The 19763-nt window shown below is 38.6% G+C and overlaps 2 protein-coding genes across 4 annotated transcripts in view; one reads left to right on the top strand and one right to left on the bottom strand.

The window, feature by feature from the left end:
* Positions 1 to 19763, bottom strand: part of LOC115739986 (loganic acid O-methyltransferase-like) — a 222458-nt gene that overhangs the window by 181436 nt on the left and 21259 nt on the right. The window lies entirely within an intron of this gene.
* Positions 6448 to 18166, top strand: LOC115739988 (RNA-dependent RNA polymerase 1-like). Of its 3 annotated transcripts, XM_048279461.1 has the most exons (6): positions 8117 to 8258; positions 8409 to 8517; positions 8745 to 9392; positions 11629 to 13544; positions 14284 to 14434; positions 17140 to 18166. In XM_048279461.1, the coding sequence occupies exons 3-6, from the start codon at positions 8877 to 8879 to the stop codon at positions 17971 to 17973; spliced, it is 3417 nt and encodes a 1138-aa protein (XP_048135418.1). In that variant the 5' UTR covers positions 8117 to 8258; positions 8409 to 8517; positions 8745 to 8876; the 3' UTR covers positions 17974 to 18166. The 3 variants fall into 3 exon arrangements, with proteins under 3 accessions (XP_048135420.1, XP_048135419.1, XP_048135418.1); XM_048279463.1 differs by lacking the exons at positions 8117 to 8258; positions 8409 to 8517 and adding an exon at positions 6448 to 6560; XM_048279462.1 differs by lacking the exons at positions 8117 to 8258; positions 8409 to 8517 and adding an exon at positions 7697 to 7961.

The raw sequence follows: 19763 nt of genomic DNA on the forward strand, positions 1-19763 counted from the left end.
TGATCTTGACCTTTAGTCGGCTCATAATGACATAGCTCTTATGATTTTCGGCTCCTTTATCAAATCATGAAGACATAAGCACCCATATTTTTGATCCAAACCAAATCATAACGACGTAGCTCTTATGATTTTGGTTCCCCTTTATCGAATCGTGAAGACATATGCACCGGCGATTTCGACATTTAATCAACTCACAACGACGTAGCTCTTGTGAACTTGATCCCACTTCTTTCGACTCACAACGACGTAGCTCTTGTGATCTCAAACGACACACATATCTTGCGCTGTCTTGCATTAGGGAGAAGTCTCGATAACGAGATAGGCCAAATACCTTAAAATCCTTGCATCCGCAAAAAGAAACTTGGAAATTAAGAGAACCATTAGCTTACGAGAAATTTGGTAAAACAGTATTCTTGTATGCGATCCATGTGCATGTTTCTCTAACATGGAAAAGAGGAATTATGACACATGTTATTTGAGTCTTGCATATCATGCATCACTTCATTACATTAAAAAAAAATGGGATTAAAACTCCCGCCAAAAAAGTTCATCCATAATTTGCACTATCAAAATTTAGGATTCAATTTTGTCTTTGAGCGGAACCTCTACGAGCCTCCACTCAAAGAGGGGCAGCTGTTGACGCCTAAATTTTGATTAATCTATTTTTTGCATAAAAATTATAAAAAAATCATCTCACATATTTATTTTTAGCGTACATTGCATTGGCATATAATCGGGCAAGCGGAACACTTAATTTAGCATGCGTCTAGACTAGGCACGGGATGGAAAAATACACCGAGAAGATTTGAAACTTCAAGGACTGTATTGCAAATACTTAAAATTTCAGGGACCGTATTGCAAATACTTGGAACTTCGGGGACTGTATTGCAAATACCAAAAGAAGATGAAGAAGGGAAGATGATGAAGGGAAGATAATGAAAAGAAGATGAAGAAGGGAAGATGATGAAGGGAAGATAATGAAGGGAAGATGAAAATGGAAGGTGAAGAAATGAAGATGAAGAAGGGAAGATGAAGATGGAAGGTGAAGAAATGAAAGTGAAGAATGAAGGATGAAGAACTTTGCCTATAAAAGAGAGAGCTCTTGAGAAGAGTTTTAGAAGGGGGAAGTGGAAGAGAATTGAGAGAGAGAGTAGAAGAGAATTGAGAGAGTTTTTTAGGAAGAGTGGAAGAGAATTGAGAGAGTTTTGAGAGAGTTTTTGAGAGGAATTTTTAGAGAGGAAAAAGAGAGTTCTTGAGAAAAATCAGAAGAGAAAATTCGAGAGTGAAGAAAAGTGTTTTAGTCGAGCATCATCTTCGACGAGTCCCGACACATATTTCGCCCCTCGCAACCCAACAACGCCATTGCTTGCCATTTTCGACGACAGCCGCGTTCTTCCAAGCTCCGAGATCTTGAAGGGAACTATAACGTGTATGTGAGTAAGATTTTGTGTAATAGAAGGTAATCCTTTCCATCTCGATCTACAAAAATGTAATCGTTTGGTGTGAACATTCGTTTGTTTATTTTAGACATGCCACGTGTTCCAAATTTTAGCATTATTACATGTTAATTTATTTCTGTAAATACTCGTGATTGGCTGCGTTTTCTTTCTTTCTAAATCACCCATGGTGTATATCGTACAAAGTTCAATGTTTTACATCCCCATAAAAAAGAAGAAAAAACCAAAAAAATTGCATCTTTGAATTTCAAGTAAAATCCATCAAAATTGCCAAATCAAATATTTTTCATGAAAATGGTACCGAAAGGGCGTTAGAGAAATCTGACGTAACCAAATCCCCGAATTCAAAATCTCTGGTTCGCGGAAATAAGATAGTTTTCTCCCGCTATTTTATTTAGGTTTCTAATCAACCTACCGAAAATGATTAGTGGCGACTCCAATTCAAAACACGTTGCATGTTAATTATTTGAATCTTAAGTTGCGATTTGGTATGGACTTGGGAGAGTCCGAGTTAGGTTAGTTAATTAATTAACCTGATAATCCATTAGCCCGAAAATTAACTCGTTTATTTTTTTAGGTCGCGACAGGTAACCTTATGTACTTGAAGAGTCGGTATGCATCGATCTACTAATTTTTTCATGGTTGGTAAATTTCGAATAGGACAAGTACCTTTAGCACCATTTTTCATACGAAAAAGTATCAATATATCGAGTATGTTGCTGATTAACTTGTTACATGATTAGTAACTTTTCCATACATTGGGAAGTTTATGTTAAGAATATATCTCAAGTTTGAGCCTGTGAAGAAAACCTGATCTAAATAGGTTTTTTAAGTTTGGGTAGGTTTCCTAATTCTATAATATTTCCTAATTTTAATAGATTTTCTAAAATTTTCCTATTTTGGATACAAATATAATGTATATATGATAGATGGAATTTAATTCAGGGAACACACTAGAGCAAACAAAAGAAGTGTTAGGATTTTCACTATAACTTTTCATTTTCTAAATGAATTCTCTGTAAGAGATTAGTGCTTGGGAAATGCTTGACCAATAGGAAGATCGATAAATCTGTACTAAGTGGACTCATAGTAAATCCCTTGGCAGCAGGCTTAGGTTCCGACTTTCGGAGTGAACCACGCTTCATTCATTGTTGATTTCTCTAGTAAATTCTTCTTATTACAAATTTGAATTGCAAATTACGTTAGCTTATACAACACTTCCAATAAGGATAAGTAACTTCCATCTCATTAGATACCAATGTCAAATGCATGAGTACATTTTACTTATGCGAACTACAGATTCAATGGATTCGGGGACTTGATTATGCTAGATTAATCTAATGCCTTTTAGGTACCTTTTAGCTCTATCTTGCAAAAAATTTGGCAAGCATTTTTGATCTATTTTAATACTAAGCCACTAACATGCGGTGAGTGATCATGCGGGTACCCTACTCAAGAATTCAAAGCAATAAATTGCTAGAAGTAGGCTAACCTGAATGCAAAGCAAAGAATAACCTTAACATGATTAATTTCCCGAGTATCTATAAAGTATTAATAAAAAATGCCTACCGAGCCTGAATATGATCTCTAAATGATTATGCAATTCTAAGTAACTTTTTTGGGTTTTTCTTATTTATAAAAACTGCACTACATGCAATTTTAATGACATGAAATAGGATGAATTATGAATTGACCCTATTAATTAACTACGTGAAAGATCATTCTTCTATTATGTTTTACAATAATGTAATGCATGAGATGCGTGAAATGCGATCATTAATTAACCTCCACAATGTGATTTCATTAACACAAGTTTATAAAATTAAATTCACTAAGTGACATGTGACTTGTTGAAATAAACGTGCAAGTATAGCAATTGAATGATAATGCAATCTGAATATTATATTATGTATGTCAAAGATGCTCAAATTTCATGAATATAATAGGAAAAATGCCACAAATGGTCTTAAAATTTGGTTAAATTTGTAATGTGATCTCTAAACTTTTGATTTGATCAATATAGTCTTTGAACTTTAACCTAATGTGTAATGTGATCCCTGAACTTTCAATTTATTTAATGTGGTCCTTGAACTTTTGAAACATGTTTAACTTTGTCCTCAAACTATAAGACAATGTTCAATGTCGTCTCTAAACTTGATCAATGGAAGGACTATATTGAACATCTTTCTATAGTTTGGGAACTAAGTTGAACATGTTTTAAAAGTTCAAGGATCATATTAGTCAAATTAAAAATTTAGCTATCACGTTACGCATTGAGTTAAAGTTCATAAATCATATTGATCAAATTAAAAGTTTAGAGACTACATTACATATTGAGTCAAAGTTTATGAATTATTTATATTATTATCTCAAAATAATAATAAGCAAGGATTAAATTTTGCGACAACAGTAAAATCAAATGGTTCGTGCCATGCTATATCCTCTTTGCGCCAAGAATAGATCGTGCCAAAATCTCTCTCTTCTCCTCTCTATTGATCAAATCTTCTGCACTCGTCCCAATGCTCTTCACTTTTGCCCTCGCGTTAAGGAAACCCTGTTACCAATCCAATATACACGAACACGAGGCAAAACATGCTAAGAAATCTTGTTTAAATTCGCCGCGAGAATCCTGGGTCGGGTCAAGATCGGACAACCGGCTGGAGGAAAAAGAAGAAAAAGATAATGCCGATTCGGCCATCGGTTGGGCCATTCGCGAAAATTGGTGATTTGTCCTAAGTCGATGATTTTTGCATGCTATTTTAAGAAATATGATTAATTTCTAAACGTGGAGGATGCAGCAAAGCGTGCAAATGCAAAGCTATCTAATGTGGATATATATATTGGACAGACCAAAAAAATGTGGATATTTTTTGGTTAGAGATCAAATCATACCCCTATTAACCAATTTGATCAGGAACAATTTGATCTCTAATTCTTATGAAATGTACGGGGAGAATTTTGATAGTGAAAATTTAGGTGTTAATAATTACAAATTGCACACCGTGAAATCTTATTATTATAGTTTGGAATATTTCATAATTACTTACCAATAAATAACTTAGAACTAATCTTACCATGGATAATGTGGAAATTTGAATTGTTGCCCCTCAACCAGAAGGGCTAGAGAGTCATCCCTTGTCCGAATCGGAGCGAGTAGAAGTAATGTCAACGGTGGAGGGGCGACATGGTTCCTACACGTCATTCTTGTAAATTTTGCCTCCTATCAATCTCCTATTCACGTGGTGTGCCACATCAGTAATGTCATCTTATTAATAATAAGCCATAAAAGGATTCAATAGATTAAATAAGTCAAAATTCTTTGACGACTAATTTGCGTAGAACGCAGCGAGTAATGGTACAAAAGATCTCGAGTTTGCTTTGTCACGTTAGAATTCATAGAAAATATATGAGTCTTAACAAGTGTTCAAGGAAAAAAAGACAGTAGAAGCATCATAATCTTCGCATGACATTCAATCTAGTGCCATCGGCATTCGACATGGCATTAATTTATTCTAAACCGGTTGATGTGACTTATCGGAAAAACTCAATCGGCAAAAATTATATTAAAGAAACGACATCATTTTGAATATATAAAAACCCATTATAAGAAAAAGGGATAAAGATTTGTTACCCTGTCTGTTTCACTTCTTCGGTGGTTGATGATTCTTCAACGGAGAGAAGAGAGCTCTCTGTGCGAAGGAAGATGCTGGTCATTTTCCCCTAATGCATCCAGCTTGCCATCTCCGTCGCCTTTAATTTCATTGCTATTTGCGAGATTCCGGCGAGGCCTATGGCAATTAATGTCCCAGACCTAGCAATTTCTTTGTGATTCATCTAAATCAAGCGTGATTTTCTATGTTGTGGTGTCAAACTCGTCATCATCTCGACCTCACAGAAGCCGATTCAACTTATCCCAGCTCGAACCTCTCCTCTACTAATCTCATCTTGAACCTCTCCATTGTTCAACTAGGAGTGTCAATGGGCCGGGTTTGGGCCCGGCCCGGCCAAAAATTGAACAGTGCCAATCCCGACCCGGCCCGAACCCTCTTCGGGCCGGATTGGGCCGGTTTCTTTTTTTTTTTTTTTGAATCAAAATCACTTGACATATCCGTTGAATGAAAGAATATAAAAAATAAAAATAAGATAAATTAAAAAGAAAACATGGGTAAAAAAAAAAGCCGGAACCGGGCCGGCCCAACTCGGCTCGTTCCTAACAGTGCCAAGCCGGCCCGAAAGGCCCGAAAACTAGAGTGAATTTTCGGGCCGGCTCAGGATTTTTTGACACCCTAGTTCAAGCTTCTCGGAGGAGGAATCTTGTTTTATAGGGTTTCAGTTTCAAATGAATTTGGGAGATAAAAAAGCCAAAAAGACGACGATTTGGCCTGCTTTTTGCCACGTCAATTGAAGATGGTCCCCCTTTACACTTACATTTTTTTTTTTTTAAAGAAAAAGCCATGCGGTTCTAAAAAATTAATTTAAAAAGCCACATAGGATGATTCACCCGAATAAATACTTAAAGTGACGTTTTCATATCAATGTGTCACTCAAGTGATCCGTCGAAAAATTTTGATGCAAAAATAAACGTCGAATAAAAGTTATAACAGTTTTAATCTCTTTCTCGAGTGTTCAATTAATCTTACAGGATTATCAAACAAGGCAATATAGGTTAAGATTTTTGACTATGTTGTTTCGCGAATAATGAATAATTTTAAAAATAAAATTATTTAAAAGAATGATTTGATACGCTTGAAATAATTAATTAAAGAAAAATATTTTTACTATTTATTTTTATAAATGATACTGGTGGTGTTTTAAAAAATAATATATTTTTAAAATTATTTAATTTTTCTCGAAATAAATGAAAGGAAATCGTCCACCAAAGAGTGCACCAAGTTGGAATGGAAAAAGAAAATAGAAAGAGGGGTAAGGAGCAGTCACCTCTCGAACGTGGCAGTACGGCAATGTTGTCTGCGTGTGGGTCCCCAGGTTGACTCGGAGGTGACGACGACGAAGGAGATGCTCGCTCTTCTCTGCACTATCTTTTCTACTCACTCACCGCGGAGAGAGACCCTTCTTCCTTCACTGCTAAGCCAGCTCTTCGAGGTAGCTGTGCCTCCTCCTCCTCTTCTTCTTCTTCTTGTCAGTCAAGTTTTGGTTTTTGATGATCCCCGCTTTTTTTTATTTTTCTCTCTCATGCTGTACGGCGACATTATGTTCAAGAGTTCGAATTATGTGTAAATTACATAATCTTGCACTTGCATTCTTTACTGCGTTCTCCACATTTAGAAAATCAAGTATATTTTTTAGTATATCATGTCCGCAACAAAAGAAGTATCGTAATTTTCACACGATGTTCAATTAAGTGCCATCGGTAATTTATATGACGAGAAAATTCGACATGGCATTTATCATAAATGGGTTGATGTGAATTGGAAAAATTCATTCAGGAAAAAACATATAAAAAAAAACGACATCGTTTTGGCCATCGGGAACAAAATAAATAAAAACTAATGATAAAAGAAAGGGTAAGAGACTCGTTGCTTCGTCTATGTCACTTCTTCTTCAATGGTTGAGCAATGATGATTCTTCAACGGAGAGAAGAGAGCTCTCTCTGTGTGAAGGAAGATACTGGTTATTTTCCCCTAGTGCATCCAACTTGCCATCTCCGTCGCCTTTAATTTCATTGCGATTTGCGAGATTCCGGGTGAGGCCTCCGGCGATTAATGCCCCGCACCCAGCAATTCCTTTGTGATTCATCTTAATCTCACGAGGTTATCAAACGTGGCAACATGGCTTGGGATTTTCGGCTTTATCTGTTTCGTCAAAATTAAATAATTTCGAAGGTTTGTTTTTCCAACACTAATTGTTTACTTCACTTTAATTAATTAATACATAGAAAATGACGTCATTGTGGATAATAATTTATACATAAATATTTACGTGAATATTGAAAAAACAATTGTTCATTCATTTATTACGTAAAATATATATTTTTTTTTGTTAAAGAAATGGAGCCCCTGTGATTTTTATTGCAAATTGATTTAGGTGGACCGTCCCAAAAGCGTCCCATGTTGGAAAGGAAGGCGAGAATAAAAGGAAGACGAAAATAAAGGAAGGGCAGGAGCCGTCGGGCAGTACGGCAATATTCTCTCCGTGCGGGTCCCGAGGCAAAGAGCTTCCTTCCTCAACAAGCACAATAATATCGCTCATGCAGATCGTCACGTTCTCATTCGTCAGCAAACATGGCCCGCGAAGGAGGGAATCCTGGCTTTTCTCCGTCTGTCTCCCCTATCAATACAGAGCAGCGGTGACTGAGTGAGATTGATGTTGACTTAGTTGCAGTTGGGGGTATTAGTCTGGTGTGGTGTTGTTGACTGAGAGGTTGACTCGGCGTCGACGAAGACGCAGGAGACGGTCTCTCTTCTCTGCCACTCTCTTTGCTACACTCTCTCACACCGCGGGGACAGACCCTTCATTCCTTCACTGCTAAGCGAGCTCTTTGAGGTAATCGCACCTCTTCTTCTTCTTCTTCTTCTTCTTCTTCTTCTTCTCTGTCAGTCAAGTTTGGGCCTTTGATGATCCCCGTTTTGCTTTTTTGCTCTCTTCTTGCTGTACTGCGACGTTACATTCGAGAGTGCGAACTCCGTGTGACGGATCTCGCGGTTTTCTGGGGTTTGGTCTCGGAGAAGCTGCATTCTGTGGAATTTGCTTCATGGAGTGAGATGGTGCTTGGGAATCTGGGCTTGGTGCTCCCATGATCGTCGTCCTTTCGTGCGTCCGGTTTGGTTTCGGGCAAGTTCGGTGAAGGAAATAGGGGGAAAGAAAATATCAAAAGGGGGAAGCAAGTGATCGTCGTCCTTTCATGTGCAACTTCTTCGGATTTTTTTTTTTTTAAAGAGAAGTCAAGTGATTTGAAAGTGAAACTCTGGAAATTTGAGGAGCACGAACGAGCAACTATAAAATATTAACATTGACTCAGGAGGGATTTTTCAGGAAGCATATCATCGTGAATCTAAGAATCTTTGTTGCAATTTAACATAGTTGTATGGACTTGTGGGAGGTATTAGAGTCCATCACTGTCATGTGTTGATATGGTTGCCTAAACTTGTAGGCCGTTTTGATGTTTTTCTGATGCTGGTCACTTTTTTTGCTCAATGTGAACAGTGCTGATTGTAAATAGTTTTCTTGAGTGCTTTTCAAATTGAGCAAGCACGTTCATTTGATGATCATTTGAGGCAGCCCATCAGTTTATATAAACTTTCACGTTTCCTGTAATTCCCCTTTCAGGGTTGCAAACTTCACGCTTGAAGTTGAATGGTCCATGTGCTTTTCTAAGGCCCTAGGCTGGCGTTCTTCTGTCATTGCTGGTGATGTCCTTGATATGGTGTAACAGAGTGCTGTAAAGTTTGCATCAGTCGAATGGGTAAGACTATAAACGTACACGGGTTCCCTTCATTAGTGACTGCAGATACCGTCAGGGGATTCCTGGAGCAAAGGACTGGCAGTGGTACTGTTTATGCCATCAAAGTTAGACAAGACAAACGTGGGGTTCGAGCATATGCTATGGTCCAATTTATGGAAGCTGAATATGCTGAGTTGATTGTTTCATTGTCTAATCGAAAAGATTTGTGGCATGGGCGTTCTTATCTAACTGCTCGCAGGGTTGAGCATGATATTGTACAAAGGCCAAGAACCCTTTTGAATTCAATGGAAGGTATCATTTTGCATTTTGGTTGCCAGGTATCAACTACAAGGTTCTCTACTCTGTGGAAAGGGATGAATGTCTCTGTAAATTTTGGGATTGGGCTGAGAAAATTCTGCTTCCTTTTGTCTTATTACAATACGGAGTATAAGCTCGAGTTATCCTATGAAAATATCTGGCAGATTGAGCTACACCGTACAAGAGACCATAAAAGAATGTATCTTGTGATTCAGGTGAGTGGACTTCATTCAGATTTCTAGAGACTTATTTACTATTTTGTGCTAATATTGTGATTTATCCTACAATGCATATTTGGTTTTTACATTTGATTGAACATCATTTTGTGTGTGATCTCCTAATTCCAATGCACGTTAAAATTCTTCGCACTACGTTCTTCCCCATATAGTTGGGATTTGATTTTTAGCTCTGTAAATGGGGTTGTTTCAGGCTCCCAGTTGTTGACTTGACGATAACTTAATTAGAAGATGTTCTTTTTGTTTTAACTTCAAGGTATTTCTGCCTGGATCAAATGTATCATGAACATAGATAGCTTGGCAAGACCTTATCTTAACAGTGAAATGGCAGGCAGAACTCCAAACATTATTTGTCGGCTCTGGTCGGGACTAGGGAAAGGCATTCTGGTTTAGCCTCTTGTCTAATCATCTTGGGACCCAAAGGGTCATTTGGCTAGGTTGCAATAAACAGTCAAGCTAGTAAGTTTATGGAGTGAATGATGAGATATCTAGTATTTACAATCTACAAGGAATTACTAAAAAAATTGGACCAGCATGATGTATGTCGAAGAGAGACTCAGACAATAATAACTGAGTTGATTAAGAGAGAGATGGTGGAAGAAGCCTCTTTCGAAAAGATACAGTTGAAATTTTCGTCTTAGGATGCACAAGGACCTAGTTTGGAAATCAAGAACATGTTCTACGGACGCACCAATGACTAAGTGGTCGCCATCTTCTACCCCCTTCGACTCCCAGATCTGGGAAAAATAAACCTCATGCACAAGGGGCCATGTTGGCTATGAGCTCGAGGTTTGGTGAGCTCCAGATCTGGTGGCCATGGCAGCTGCGAGCTCGAGCTCGAGCAGCCATGGCAAACTCCAGATCTAGTGGCTATGGGGGCCACGAGCTCGAGTGGTGATGGCTGCATGCTCCATATCAAGTGGCCATGGCCATCAGCCTATGATGCTATCTCCTCTTTTTGTTTATTTCAATTTTGATGTTGTCTGATGCGGTGCCTATTTGGCACCTCACAAAAAAAAATTCCGTGAATCATAAGGCATGTGTGCTCTAATGTCCAACTTAGTAATCCGATTGTCCATGTAGCCAAGAGAAAACATATAAAGGAGGGAGTAACAATGGAACATTTTAAACAATAAGGGAATAATTTGAATTGGGAAAAAAGAGAGTAGAGGGATGATTTTGATTGTGGGGTGAAGGTACAAGGACAACTGGTGATATTATACCTATTGAAGATCACGTTGAACGCTACCTTGTACTTAGGTTGCATGCAATTTGATTGATAGGGAAAAGTGTATTAGAAGTGGTAAAACTTGTGTATACAATGAAGCATGTTCCGAACATTTAAATTTATGCGATCAAAATTTAGACCTCCAATTAAGTTCGTCCTGAAATGCATTCTTGGTAGCGTGAGACAGTTTGCCAACAAGAGAAATCAAAAATGTTTTTGCTGGGAGGACTTGATTGCAACAATTGAAAGGTTTATGACTTGATTGCCTTTTGTACACAAGATTTATGACATGCAATGCCATTTTCCATGATTTATAGTTTCCCAACTAGCATTGGAGAACTTACTAAGGCATGGTTAAAATCACAACAAGACATGATAGAATTTTGTAAACATTCTTAAAAGATAAAGCTTGGAGGTTTATGATCATAATCTTTCATGAGCTTGTTGTTTCTTGATTTAGGGAATTATGCATGTTGTTGTATTAAAAAAATTCCAATCTTCTAAGGCTACCTTTAATGTTAGATGAAGACTCTTGTCTGATTCGCGTATTCTAAATTGATCTTAACAAACTTCTTGGTCATAGCAAGGTTGGTTATGCAGGAGGCTTTCCAGGGTACACAAGTTCCCTTCTAGTAATAGATCCTATCTGCTGATCATATTCTGGCATCTGGCTAATTTGGAACTTTTGAATGGTTTAGAGCCTTTGTAGAGGCTTAGAACTTTATACTTTTGGCGTAGTGGAAAATACTCCATGGAGGTAAGTATTTTGATGGGCATCATAGATTTCCTTTATAAGGAGCCAGCTTTTGGGGCTTCAGCTTCAGCCCAAAACTTTCACTTTCACTGAGATAAAGAAACACGGCCCTTTTTCTATTTTCTTATGTTTGCATATACCTCTCCACCATTCATGCTTTTTTGCATGGTATGCTGCTTAAGATAGAGGAGGACCTAATATATTTTTGTTACTTTCGTTCTTGTGGATGGTAGCTGTACGGGGCTCCTCGTATTCGGAAAAAAGTTGTTCAGCATTCAGAAAATTTGTTGGACAGTCCTGTCTACAACTTTTTTAGAGATGGCTCTGATGACCAGTGGGTGAGAGCGACTGATTTTACTCCATCAGCTTGCATTGGACAGTCTTCTGGTGTATGTTTAGAGATTACTTCTGAATGCTCGCTGCCAGATTTTCATGAGAACTTTGTCAATTATAAGGAAACCAATGACATTTTTTCTGTGGAAGAAGGTTTTCCTTTCTCCTGCGGCGTGGATCTAGTTCCGATCGTAGGCCCTCCCAGAGGAGTTGACTTGCCTTATGAGATCCTCTTTAAGATAAATTTGTTAGTTCAGAGTGGCTGTCTAGCAGGACCTTGTCTTGATTTTTTGTTCTATCGAATGGTTGATCCGCAGAGGATAGACATGGACATAATCCTATATGCCTTAGACAAACTGTTCCATTGGAAAGAATGCTGTTATGAGCCGTCAAAATGGCTGATTGAGCAGCACAAGAAATATCTTACCTCCCAGCATTCTACAAAACTCACCTCCCAGCACTCTACAAAACTATCTTCAATAAAGTTAGATGCTGGCTTGGTTTATGTACATAGGGTGCAAATAACACCATGCAGGGTGTATTTCTTCGGTCCAGAAATTAATGTCTCAAATCATGTGTTGCGGAGTTATGCTGAGTACATTGACAATTTTATCCGCATTTCTTTTGTGGACGAGGACTTGGATAAAATCCATTCTACTGATTTATCTCCTCGCACTGCTTCGAGACATGGAAGGACGGATATATATGAAAGAGTCCTTTCTGTACTCAAGAATGGCATAAGAATAGGTGACAAGAAGTTTGAATTTCTCGCCTTCTCGTCCAGTCAGTTGCGGGAAAATTCTGCTTGGATGTTTGCTCCAATAAATGGGTGTACTGCTGCAACGATTAGGGAAAAGATGGGTGAATTCAGTCAAATAAGAAATGTGGCAAAATATGCCTCAAGACTCGGCCAATCCTTGAGTTCATCTACTGAAACTCTCAATGTAGGTAGACATGAAGTTGAAGTCATTCCGGATGTTGAAGTCAAATCATATGTTGAGAATATACATTATGTCTTTTCTGATGGAATCGGAAAAATATCTGAAGAGTTAGCTCGGAAAGTCGCAAGAAAATGTAGCTTCAAGAGCTATACTCCTTCTGCGTTTCAAATTCGCTATGGAGGTTATAAAGGTGTTGTGGCTGTTGATCCGACATCGTATGTTAAACTATCACTCAGAAAGAGCATGGCCAAGTACGAATCAAATGAGACAAAGCTAAATGTCTTAGCATGGAGCAAATATCAGCCTTGCTTTCTGAATCGCCAGTTGATCACTCTTCTCTCAACACTTGGCGTTCCGGATCATGTGTTCGAGAAAATGCAAAAAAATGCTGTGGATCAGCTAAATGCTATTTTAGTTGATCCCTTACGAGCACAAGAAGCTCTAGATTTAATGTCCCCTGGCGAGAATAGTAACATTCTCAAGGAAATGCTAAAGTGTGGTTATAAGCCTGATGCAGAGCCATTTCTATCGATGATGCTGCGAACATTCAGAGCAACAAAATTGTTCGAATTGCGGACCAAAACAAGGATATTTCTTCCCAAAGGAAGATCGATGATGGGATGCCTTGATGAAACCGGAACTTTGGAATATGGTCAGGTGTTTGTGCAGTATTCCGGTAAGAAAGGACAGATGTGGGATGAGTCAATCATGTTCATCGGTACTGACTCAGATCAAAGCTTTGTTGTACGGGGAAAGGTAGTTGTTGCCAAGAATCCTTGCTTACATCCAGGTGATGTGCGTGTTCTAACTGCTATAGACGTTCCAGCTTTACATCATATGGTGGATTGTGTTGTTTTTCCACAAAAGGGAAAAAGGTATGACTCTAACATGCCTTGTTATTGGCTTGGAATGACCTCAGTTGCTCTGGTACTTGTCATGGATCCATTTTGGACTTGTTTTTGCTTTTGGTTGTGGATCTTTGGCTGTTGTTTTGATTTGGTTCAGTCATAGTATTTTAAGGTCTAAATTTTCTAATATTACGTTTGAAATAGGTCTGAAGTAAATGATGTGATGCGTAACCCGATTTAATTTTTTCCTCATTTTACATAACCAAGGATAATTTTGACATTTTTTCTTTAGAAATAGTTTTGGGACTGCTTTTCTATCACCTTTAGGCAATGAGAATAAATGCTTGAATATTTATCCAGTGGGATCTGGTGGCTTGATTTGAATTCTTGTTGGTCTTCCTCCTGGTTTGCTCTTTCTTGTATGTTGGTTTGAGTCCACAGATCCGAGGCACATGTGTAGATTTTGTGTACATGTGATGCAACTTTGCTAAGAAGCATTCTCTGATATGCTGTTTTTCTATTCTTATGATAGTTCTGGTTCTGGATAAATACCGATAATTTTCCCTTTATTTTTTACTAGCTAAAAGTAGAGGCAAAAAATTGCTTCCCGATAATTGGGGTTAAGTTTGCTACTTTTAATCATCCCAAACCCACTGTTAATAGATAAAAGTAGAAAGGAAAATATGATACCGATATGTCAATAAAGGATTCTCATCTCAGACAATTTCTCTTTCTTAATGCATATTGCACTTCTTGAACAATATAGGCCTCATCCAAATGAGTGTTCAGGGAGTGATTTGGATGGAGATATCTACTTTGTCTCCTGGGACTCAGAATTAGTTCCTCATCGCCAGATACAACCTATGGATTACACACCTGCCCCAACTGAGCGGTTGGATCATGATGTCACTATTGAGGTAATGCTTTTCCTCAGGATTTTCAGGGATTCTATATTATGTAATGACTTTTTTCTGACACTTGAAATGTTTTTAACAGCCTATAGTTATGGCAGTGATTACATCTAGTATCCATCATCTTGGCATTCTCTTTCATTTCATTCGACTTGGCTTGTCTGACATGGTGCTTGGATTGTATTTTAATCTCGTGGAGGAATGTGGTGTGTGACGTCATGTCATGTCTTCCCTGCCCTGTTCTTTTGTTTTCTTATTGTTTCCTTTTGCTTATAAATATGCGTGCTTCTCTTTCTTCATACCCTGGGTCGGAAGAACCCCGGGGAAGCTAAAATTTGCACCCTTTGCAAGCAGATCATAGCTTAAACATTAGTCACTCAGTAAACCATTATGTATGAGTGGGCTCATTATTTCAACCATTAGGTCAATAGTATTCTTAAAGCCTTAGTTCTGGTTATGCCTTACATAACATGAAATTAGGTTTTTGATCAGGACTATTCTATGAGAAGTCCCTTGAAAGGACTTGCACTTAGAATTTCCTCATGCAATTCAACCATTTTTACTTGTTGGGAGGCTTTCCAAGTTTGTCAATGCCTCTATTCATCTTCTGCCCTAAAAGCTAACTGCCAAATTTTGCTCTTGCAACTTCAGATGTCACTGTACACCAAGTGATATGAACCTTCGTTGGGAAACTAAAACTGCTTATGGTAAATAATGAAGTGGTTGAGGCTGTAGTGTTGTCTTGACTGGGATTTGCATTCACCTATGGTTAGGGGCTATCTGACCGGGACTCGGGAGTCCAGGTAACATAGATTAGGGAAAGAGCCGCTCATCAAATGTGTCTATAACGACTACTGGAGCCACTTCACTTGTGATGAAACCCTATTTCGACATTTCAAATAATTTGCCAGCCTTAGAGAAGGTGTATTTAATCAGGCATTGTTGTTGAGTGAATTACCAGGATTGTGCTTTGATGCAATTCAAGTGACTGTTCTGGAGAGACATAGCTAATTTCCTAAGAAAAGATGAGGAAATGAAAAGTAGGCTTACCAAAATGATGCACGGGTTTTTTTTATATCCAGACGGTTGTAAAACTAAATATGCAAATCTGTCATGTTAAGTTTGATTTTTATCTAGGAAACACCAATGTAATCGGAAGTTATGGATTAAAGTGTGTGATCATGGAAGGCATTATGTCCATACACCAAGCGAAACTACCTTATCATTGTGGTATTTTCTCCATATCTAGAAGGCCGGGGCATTGTAGGAAATATTGATGATCTCGAATTGGAAGTACCATAGGTCGGTCCATTCAATTTCCTCCTTGCAAAGAAACTCTTCTAGAGAATAGAGATCCATACCATGATAACTCATCCTTGCTTATGGGGGGGAAAAATGATTGGGCTCATGTAGGGGTGAGCAAGTCGGAACGACCAAACCGGTCCGGTTCCCAGTCCTTAAAATTGGAATCGGTGGCCAGGCGGTCTCGATCCCGGTTCCAAGGGGTACAGGACCTGACTGGCCTGGTCGATTTTTTTTTTTTTTTAAGATACAAAACCTAACTGCACTGAGTAGCCAAGACCATGTTCCTCCCCAACTAGTTTCCTTTCAAAAAAACTTCCTGTCATTTTCATTTTCTTGGTTCTGACATCTATAATGTCAAAAGAAGTACATGGAATGATCCAATATAAGGATAAAGAGAGAGATTATTAGCAATAGAGAAAGGAAAAACAGAAAAGTTGACACGAGTCTCTGAGGAAAAGGACCGTGGCTCGTTTAAAGAGAGGGAGCGATATAACTATTATACCAATTTGATATCTTAGAATTTGTGCATGCAAAATGGTTGGTTGACCGAATGGTCCAACCTGACTGCATGCCATCGGTGAATACTGGGTTCTTTCACGCCATTGGTGATCTAATTTACTTCATTTGATGTTCTTTTTCCTCGATTATTCGACAACTTACCGCTTCCATTGGACCACCCGGGAACCGGACCGCACTTGGGGAACTGGACTGGACAGGGTGAGCGGTTCCCCTAGGCTCATGCTTTGGGGTTAGCTGTTTGCTTGTTTTAACTGCGGCTTCTATTAAATTGGGGTTTGGAAATTATCGTTTACAATGATGATGTATGGATTGACAGAAAAAATCTTTAGATCTTTATAAAAAGATTTTGTTCTAATGTGACTAGATAAGTAAAACCTTGCCTCGATGCTTAATTTTACCACCTTGACCTTTAATTTGGTACCCGCTCTTCACTGCTGTTGAGAATTCCTCGTTCTTTTAGGTGGATTACATTAAGAGGCTTCTGTTCTTTGATTGGTATTATTAAGTTTGATTTTGCTGGAAATACTTGTGGTGTGGAAATAAGCATTTACCCGCATGCCTATACTTGCCCATGCATATAAGTTTACTACGATGGGTTTGTACATTTTCTTTTGCGTCGTGCAACATTTCCATCTTATAAGGTTGAAATGAACGAATTATTTTGAAACATTGGGAACATTGAAACAGGAAGTGGCCAGCACATATGTAGCTTGAACTTTTAAGAGAAAATGTATATCTGAGTGTACTTTGTATGTGTAAGGTATTGATGATCAATTTTGCCGGAAATGGATGAGTTGCATCAAGTTTGAAATTTGCTCCTTGATTTCTCTTGTAATGCTCTATGGATATGGGGTAATTCATATCCTTTTGTTGTGTTTCTTAAACAGGAAGTGGAGGAGTACTTTGTAAATTACATACTTAATGACAGCCTTGGAATTATTGCCAACGCCCACACTGTCTTTGCAGATAGTAAGCCTGAAAAGGCCATGAGCTCTGAATGTATAGAGCTTGCAAAACTTTTCTCTATTGCCGTCGACTTCCCAAAAACTGGTGTACCCGCTGTGATACCACCTAATTTGTATGCCAAAGAATACCCTGACTTTATGGAGAAGCTTGACAAGCCCAGCTACCGATCCAATAACGTGATCGGAAAGCTCTTCCGGGAAGTCAAAGATGAAGCATATGCGTCAAGCTCTATTCGGAAGTTCACGCAGGAAATGGCAAGGCAATCTTATGACCCAGATATGGAAGTGGACGGATTTGAGGACTATGTGGACGATGCTTTCTATCACAAAGGCAATTATGATTACAAGTTGGGGAATTTGATGGAGTACTATGGGATTAAGACGGAGGCTGAAATCCTTAGTGGCTGCATAATGAAAATGTCCAAGTCATTCACCAAGAAGAGGGACGCTGAATCCATTACTATGGCTGTAAAATCCCTGAGAAAGGAAGCTCGGACCTGGTTTAATGATAAGGGAAGTGGTTCACATTCCGAGGCTGCTGACGAATATGCAAAAGCATCTGCTTGGTATCATGTAACGTATCATCTGAGTTATTGGGGTTGCTACAACGAGGGTTTGAATCGAGATCATTATCTTAGCTTTCCCTGGTGTGTACATGATAAACTTATCCAAATTAAGAAGGAAAGACGGGATAGGACAACTGCTCGTAAGTCCACTCTTGAAGACTACTTCAACCGTGGATTGCGTCTGAACTGAGAAATGGAGCTCGGATATTTTCTTAGTTGAAGAAACCGGATATTGTATTTGTGTCTTCTGCAATGTGTAGGCAACGGTACTCCTATAGTTCCTGCTGTTGTGTGGCAAAGCTTGAATAACACTCTGGCTGCTATTTGTGCGTGGATTACATCTTTTTGTACATAATGGTAATGTCCGACGGCTGTTCACTGTTTACATTCTCTCCGAATTTCTGCGGGGGACCATTATTCTTCCATGCCGTAGGTTCCTCCGATTCTTAATGCCGGTGGATTTGAATGTTATAATGTTCTGTAATTTCAGATAGCACCCTAGTCCGGATGACGCTGCATCAGATTCGGTTTGTCGTGGAATTTGAGAATAAGAAATGCTCTTGCATTGTGTGACGTTGGAAAATTTTTGCAGCAGTCGTGATCACGGGAACGGGACACTCTGCTGCACATAGGAGAAGTTGGTAAAAGAGAGAATAATTATTATTGAGATCAAAAGAAGTATTTAGAGGTTTAGGGTTAAGCTTTGTACAATTACATAAATAACCCAAACTTGCTAATACTATATAATAATAATTAATAAAACTAACACTCCTCAAATTGGAGCATACATAGCAAAAAGGACTAACTTATGACAAATGTATGAAACCCGTCCATGTCAAAGAGCCTTTGTGAAAATGTCCGCAAGCTACTCCTCAGAACGCATGCACTAACGCGATATCACCACAATTCACCTTTTCTCGAACAAAATAACAATCCACCTCTATATGCTTGGTTCTCTCATGAAACACTAGATTGCTAGCAATATGAATAGCGGAGTGATTATCACAATGGAGAGTAGATGATCCAATCATAGGCAGTCTAATCTCAGCCAACAGCATATGTAACTATGGAAGTTCACTCGTAACATTAGTTATAGTATGGTACTCGGCAACCGCACTAGATCAAGAAACAACAGACTATTTCTTACTTTTCCATGGCACAAGATTACCACCAAGGAAGACACAATATCCGAAAGTAGATTGGCGATCCACAAGGCAACCATCCCAATCTACATTATAATATCGAGTCACTTCCAAAGACTCAGAGTCAGAGTAACCAACTATATGAAGGTGACCTTGATATAGAACACAAGTCCTTGACTCGAAGCTCTCTTCAAATACCGAACAGTTTGTAGCACGACTTGCCAATGAGTAGTCCGGGGAGAGCTCATGAATTGACTCACCACACTTATAGCAAACTAAGTATCCGGACAAGTAATAGTGAGATAATTTAACTTGCCTACTAACCAACGATACTTCTCTGGATCCTAAAAAAGTTCTCTATGTTCATTATCAAGCTTCACCCCATGGTCCATAGGTGTGTCGCTAGGCCTAGCATCATGAAAGCTCACTTCCTTAAGAATGTCAAGAGTATACTTTTGCTGAGATAAAGCGATACTGCTGTCGGCATAGACCACTTCTATGCCAAAAAAATATCGAAGATGACCCAAGTCTTTAGTGTTAAACTCCTTTGGCAGAAACTTGTTGAGCCGTTGTACACCTTCAACATCACTTTCAGTAAAAATAATATCATTAACATAGACAACAAGAATAACACACCTCTTTGAAGAAGACATACTAACATGGAGTGATCCATACTACACCGATGCATGCCAAAAGTAATAACCACACCACTAAAGCAGCCAAACCACGTACAAGGAGATTGCTTGAGTCCTTAAAAAGCTTTTCATATCCGACACACCTTCTCCCCTAAGCAATAAACCCGGGTGGCTGCTCCATATAGACCTCATCGTGAAGATTA

The sequence above is a fragment of the Rhodamnia argentea genome, chromosome 5, assembly GCF_020921035.1.
Source record: "Rhodamnia argentea isolate NSW1041297 chromosome 5, ASM2092103v1, whole genome shotgun sequence".
In the NCBI taxonomy this organism is placed as follows: Eukaryota; Viridiplantae; Streptophyta; class Magnoliopsida; order Myrtales; family Myrtaceae; genus Rhodamnia; species Rhodamnia argentea.

Bases quoted from the DNA above. Each gene is read 5' to 3' on its own strand.
- LOC115739988 (XM_048279463.1), top strand. From the start codon at position 8,877: ATGGGTAAGACTATAAACGTACACGGGTTCCCTTCATTAGTGACTGCA. The intron at 9,393-11,628 runs GTGAGTGGACTT...TGTGGATGGTAG, and splicing joins GAATGTATCTTGTGATTCAG to CTGTACGGGGCTCCTCGTAT. The intron at 14,435-17,139 runs GTAATGCTTTTC...TTTCTTAAACAG, and splicing joins ATCATGATGTCACTATTGAG to GAAGTGGAGGAGTACTTTGT.